Here is a 6,434-nt window from a genome sequence, read left to right on the forward strand (position 1 = left end):
AAAATTCTAGGAATAAAAAACTTGATCATTTATTTGTTTAAATATAAAAATTTTGAATAAAAAAATACTAACTGCTTTATTTTTTAAATTATTGCTCCTTGTTTTTTTCGCAGAAAAATAATTAAAATATGTAAAACTTATTTTGGACGTCAAATACTAAAGTTTATCGCTATCTCTACCAAGCAAATTATCTCTCAATAAGACAGTCTCCATTAATTGTCCAACATAAAATTAACAGGGTGAACTTTGTATTATGATCAAGAATTGGAATATTACATCTTTTATTTTTAATTAACAACTCTGTATAATCATACTGTACGAAATAAATCTTAATGGAAGAAAGGGTTGGGATATAAACTTTTAAACTTTTAAGGCTTTTTTTAGTAATCGATCAATTACTATTACTAATTTTTGTTTCAAATAAATCTAATTTATTTTAAACTTTTAAGGCTTTTTTTAGTAATCGATCAATTACTATTACTAATTTTTATTTCAAATAACACTAATTTATATTTATTATTTACAAATATATCATTCTACTATACTTTGTATAAATTATTTAGTCAACTTTATCAATGGTCAAGATTTTATACTAAATTTTAGGGGTCCAGATTGAAATAAAAATTACAATGGCTACAATATTAATGTATCCATTGAAAAATTGTCCTAATGATTAATTATTACATTAAATGTACAAATGTTAATAAAATGACGTCTTCAATTGTTAGAGAAGAAGATGAAAAGACATTACGGAGTAGTAATTAAAGGACAGAGAAAAAGTATGATGATTAAATTGAGGAGTGTGAGGCGCGCTATCATAGTATCACTAATACTACACGTAACCCTTTTTAACTATACTTTTTACATACACTCTCTAAAAATCTTAACCTTTTCAATTTTAATTTCAGTTTTGATAATGATTATCAAAGAAATTTCATCAGAAGATCAACTTCATCACTCTTCTCCTGCTTCGATGTTTAGGGGTAACCATTAACCCACCTTGTTAGATTTCTTGTTTTATTATTTATTTTTATTTAATTTCCTTAATTTAATGAATAATTTCCGTTGATGATAGCTAGGGATCAAGATTTTGCCGGAAAATTCCGTCGTCTTCGGTTTGCCTTCTAACTCATTTAAAAGTCTTCGTATTTCCTAAGTTTTGTTTTCGTTCTTTACTTGCTTACTTCTTTCCTTGTTTGTAATTTTTGCATATACTGTCGTCTAACACTACAATATACGAGTATATTAGATTGCACCATTTAAATACAAGTTACTATTAATTCAATACAATTATTTTATGTTAGCCTCATCCTTTATTAATTGTTTTATCAAACCACTTATAAATTAAATTTCATTTCTTTGCTGATATTTTTTTTTCCCCAAAAAATAGTAATTCTAACCTATACATCTCAAACTCTTTTTTGGCTTTGATAGTCTTTAAAATTGAAACTAAAATCATGAAAACTAGTCGAAAAAGCTTAGCAAATTAAATTGCAAATTAATGATATGCTAGCCTCATCCTTTACTAATTGTTTTAACAAACTACTTATAAGTTATAATGTTTTTTAGGGAGAATGTTTTAGTATTTTATAATGTATAAATGAAGTAATTTCCAGTTAAATTATTTAGCCTTTTGTTTTCCCCTTTTAAGCATAAGTAGTCTTTGTTACTTCGTTTGCGTGAAAGGTAACTAATTTGAAGGAGTTTTTTTTTTTTTTTTTTTTTTTTTTTTTTTTTTTTTTTTTTCTTGAATAGTTGTTAAAATAACATTTACAACCAAGACTAAAATATGTATTTTGTTGAATAATTTGTAGGCTACTTTAGAGTACACAAAATCGGGGGACATTAACATTCGAAGCTTGGTCTTCGTGAACTACGATGATCAAAATGATATACTAATTTGCTCATTGAGAATAAGTGTAACACCCCCAAATCTCCCTCTATGTAAATACTATATTTATACATATACAAATACCTTAGAGATAGCATTGGGAATATTACCGCCACGTAAATACGTAAGACTTAAATAAATACTCAAGTTGCAGCTGAAAATAACTAACTTTTATTAATAAAATGAATAACCATAAAAACTTTTCAATTTACTTCAATAAAAACTTGTCCATTCATAAAATAAAATTTAACTCCTAACTATGTTATCTCATCCCGATTCTAGCATGCGCACAAACTACTCCACACCTGAAATCAAGCCTGCTTACCAGTAATGGTAAACAGGGCGAACCAAAACAAAAGGAAAATAGAATAGCAAAAATGTTAAGTACATATAAGTGCAAGACATGTAAATACTTTTATTAGGCACACATTATTTGGAATAACTATTTAAATTTAAACTTGCTACAAGTCACTTTCCCAAAATTAGACTTTCCAAATGTTAAATGTTCAAGGGTAGTAATATCCATAAACCAATAAATTTCCAATTTATAAACATTCTAATTATAAAATATAAATTCAAACCAATTTTCCTCATCACCTAAGTATGCACACCCCCCAAACAAGTTATACTATACTCGAGGAAAGACCAGATCATACAAATCTCATGGTCTTACTTAACCAGTCCCGGGTAGGGGGACAATTAAAATATCAAATACTCAGGCTCATAATGAGTTGCAATTAATTCAACCAAGTGATTTATAAAACAACTTTTATTAAATCAATAAATACTTTTAAAGATCAAACTGTTAAATCGTAAGTTATGTATTTTTAACTCATCATAAAAATCATTAATTTAAATATTCATACGCAACATTTATTTAAATAATCATTAAAATAAACATTTACCAAAATACGCATTCAAGGTTGTATCAAGGACCTAGCCTCCTATACGTACCTTGATCACGAGAACAATTAAGGTACGTCCATTAAACTTGACCACGATCGAGAGACTCATCCTACACAATTAAAATAACCTTAATTAATATAAGGTTAACAAAACTAACACAAAACTATAAATAATACTCTATTTGTGCATGAACTACCATTAACTTATAAAACCAAAACTTTATGATTAATTATTAGTACTATCATAATAATAATATTAGTCTAACATACTAGTGGTAGGAGTCTAGTACGTAATTTGAATATAACTCACACTTTACTTTTGGAGATAATTATGTATACTAATATGATTAATAGTAGTAGTAATAAAGTATACGTAACATTATTATGCATAGTATAAAACAATGCATACAAAGATGTTGGGATTAAAAGGTCAGGGGTGCTGCGTAGCACCTTACGAGTAGTGATGATGCTGGTGTCTAGTTGACGGGAGTCGGCAAATGTTGTACGGAGGAGGGTAGTAGGCAAAAAATATATGAGTAGCAGCTAGGAAAAAGATGGTAGGTTAGCAGTGTTTGTTTAAGCAAGCAAGCAAGAAAGAGAGGAAGAAGGAGGGCGTGAGTTAGAGAGTTCTCAAGAGGGTTTTCTAATTTTTGGTGTGAGTGAATGAGTGGGAAGAAGGGTCTATTTATAGGTGATTAAGGATTGAAAAGATAGGTTTCAAAGAATTGTAGAATTAAGATATGTTTGATTAGTTAAGTGAATTTGAATGCAATTAAGCCTAGATTAATTTATGTGGAAATTAAATAAAAAGATGAGGAGAGAAATACGATAAGTGTTGCTTTGGTAGAAGTAAGGATCAAGATTATCAAGAATTAACCACTTTAAAAAAAATACTATCCACCCAAACTTTAGGCTACATATAGTTGTACGTAGTAGTTAGTTTTTTAATTTTTTTTAATAAAAACGAAAATAATTGAATTAAATATTTTAGATAATATCAAAATTAGTTAAATACATAATGTATATTAGATATTTCTCTTGAAATAGTTAGTATGATAAAATATGGACCGACCTTTAAAAGATAATTAAACCTATATTATTAATTTAGAAATCCGGAAATAATTAATTATTCAAATGATTAAATACTTATTTTTGGCGCCAAAATGTAAAATTCATTTTGGCTCCAAATTAAACAATGTAGGAACTTTTCAAAATATTTTTCTAAAATTTGGGGTATTACAGAAAGTCAGTGTGATATGACCACTTTGAATTTGGATTTTCATGGATCTCAAGACATAGTCTTCTCCCTTAGTGTTTCGAGGGGTGTTCATCTTGCTGGATATCTCTACGATGATATTCCTTCACCTACTAATTTTGTTTCCCTTCCTATGTATGTTTCTCTTTCCCTATTAATCACCTTTAAGTGTTACCAGTATATTTTATGAACAACATATATATTTATTTGTTTTTTTTACTATGAATGTTATTTTTTTTGGTAGTGTGGATAATGGAGGAAGTGGCATCCAGCAAAAAGAATCTATGCTAAGTATCAAGATTCCTGGTCTTGGTAAAATCCACTACTTTTATAAATTGTTATGTGATAATAATATAACTAAGAATATGTAAAAATTTAATGTTTTGTAGTAATATTGCTGCATTATCATTTAAGAAATATTAAAGGTTGATTGTATAATATTCTATTCTATTTAGCTAAAGACTGTAAAGATTAAAATACAAACAATATATGTTTTATTTTATTACTATAGCTTTGTTAACTTCATTATTTGATCGAAGTGCTCTTAGCTATTTATTTCGTGAATACGATGGAGTATGGTTTTAATTTGCTAATAAACATATGTGGTGTCATTATAAATATATATATATGATTATATAATGGATCATTTGAAAATAAAATGGGAAGACAAAGAGTGTTTTATTGGAAAAGTTAAAAAAAAAACCTAAACAAAATAAGAAAATCCTAGAAACTATACATAAAATATCTTATTAAAATAATACTGTAATATTTATTGATAAGCTAATAAAATATTATTAGCTAATGGATGACATCATTTAATTGTTTGATAATAGGTTACCATATTCATGTATTATTGATTGTAAAAAAAAAAATCATGTATTATAGTATTGTGCTTGACTGTTTGTTAGTACTTTTAAGTATTATGTTAATCAAGTTTGTTAATATAATATATTATTATATAATCTTTTTTTTTTTTTAAATAAGCTACTACTTTGGCAAAATATTATTTTTGTTTGATACTTGTATTAGCTTTACTAGTTAAGAATTTACATTTTCAATTTCACATAAACAAAAATGTAAACAAAAATTATAATTAAGAACTCGTATAATGCTCGTGCAATACACATTTTCCAAAACAACATAATCTTTCGGATACCATAAATTTAATTAATCTTAATGTTTAATCTTGGACTCATTTATTATTAATCTTGTTTATTAATGTATTTTGATTATTACTCCTTCCCCGATTAATTGTCTGATTTTGTGAAATTTGTTTTTCATTATCGTTAATTTTCTATTGTACGTAGATCTCATATGCACTTATTCAATAAAATATAGTGTCCTTTAGGATTTCTTATTTTAAAAAAAGTACACTCATTTGTGTTGAGGTATCAGACATTCATCATTATACATACACACAAATATAGAATCACAATATTGTTGATCAATGCAAAAATAAGAAAATGACATTCTAAATAATATTTTCCGTTCTGGTATATTTATATTTTTATATATTTTTTTTATAAATTAATAGAATAATACGAATAATCATTCCTAGTAGAAATTAAATTTGTCCAGCCTGAAAATATATTGACAATGTTAGGTTTTGCACTTCTGTTATAGTAAGATATTATACGCCATCATACCTTATACTCATGAACTCAGAGTTTGTATAAATTGTAGGCTGTTGAGATTCAATATAGACATACAAATGTGTATAATAATGACATTCATATATATAAGACATAAAGTTGGCATACGAGTACTTATTATTTTGGATTCTCTGGTGTGTTATTGTGATATAAGTCTGTGGTCGAGCAGTGTTTAGGCCATAACGCGGCTTCCTGACATACCCTGTGGGACGCCAATTCACCTTATCTGGTGGATCCTCCTTGACTTAGACTTGGGGTTCTTTAATACTACACACTAGAGACCCCTCTTCGATCGATGGTTGCTTCAAATTGTCACTAGATTTAGCAATTGCAACTCTATCTGACGGAACACTTACTGTAGGCTCAATTTCCACAACTTTCTTGTTTATTTCCACCTTCTCATCTTCAAAGCCAAGACCGACAGTGTAGAGGGCTTTTTCTATTGCATAAACTTCCTTTTGCCATTTGACTATTTCATCTGTAGAGGATGCAACACAAGATACCGCATCCAAGGGATCTTTTACAAGAGCTTGGGGCTTGTTAGAAGAATTATGAACCACATTAACACTAAAACACTTCTCCTCTGTCATGGGGCTTTTAGGGGTATTATTCAGATTAAAAGTAATTTTATCGTCCCCTACTGATAGTGTCAATTTGCCTCATCTCACATCTATAATTGTTCTTGTAGTGTTAAGGAATGGTCTACCCAAAATAATTGAGGTTTGCATATC

The 6,434-nt window shown here is 27.9% G+C and overlaps 1 protein-coding gene across 3 annotated transcripts; it reads left to right on the forward strand.

Moving 5' to 3' along the window:
• The first annotated feature begins 754 nt into the window (after positions 1-754).
• LOC110686781 lies at positions 755-4,522 on the forward strand. Of its 3 annotated transcripts, XM_021863379.1 has the most exons (5): positions 755-838; positions 909-983; positions 1,080-1,115; positions 4,039-4,186; positions 4,296-4,522. In XM_021863379.1, exons 2-5 carry the CDS (start codon positions 917-919, stop codon positions 4,420-4,422), a joined length of 378 nt encoding a protein of 125 aa, XP_021719071.1. In that variant the 5' UTR covers positions 755-838; positions 909-916; the 3' UTR covers positions 4,423-4,522. The 3 variants fall into 3 exon arrangements, 1 of the variants encoding a protein (XP_021719071.1); XR_002504293.1 differs by lacking the exon at positions 755-838 and having other exon boundaries at positions 845-983; positions 1,076-1,115; XR_002504292.1 differs by lacking the exons at positions 755-838; positions 4,039-4,186 and having other exon boundaries at positions 845-983.
• Positions 4,523-6,434: the final 1,912 nt, after the last annotated feature.

This window comes from Chenopodium quinoa, unplaced genomic scaffold, assembly GCF_001683475.1.
Source record: "Chenopodium quinoa cultivar QQ74 unplaced genomic scaffold, ASM168347v1, whole genome shotgun sequence".
Classification (NCBI taxonomy): domain Eukaryota; kingdom Viridiplantae; phylum Streptophyta; class Magnoliopsida; order Caryophyllales; family Amaranthaceae; genus Chenopodium; species Chenopodium quinoa.

What these genes read in the sequence shown, in the direction of transcription:
- LOC110686781 (XM_021863379.1), top strand. Translation starts at nt 917, where the DNA reads ATGATTATCAAAGAAATTTCATCAGAAGATCAACTTCATCACTCTTCT. An exon ending in TCCTGCTTCGATGTTTAGGG is followed by an intron (nt 984 to 1,079) that starts GTAACCATTAAC and finishes GATGATAGCTAG; the next exon opens with GGATCAAGATTTTGCCGGAA. An exon ending in AATTTTGTTTCCCTTCCTAT is followed by an intron (nt 4,187 to 4,295) that starts GTATGTTTCTCT and finishes TTTTTTTGGTAG; the next exon opens with TGTGGATAATGGAGGAAGTG.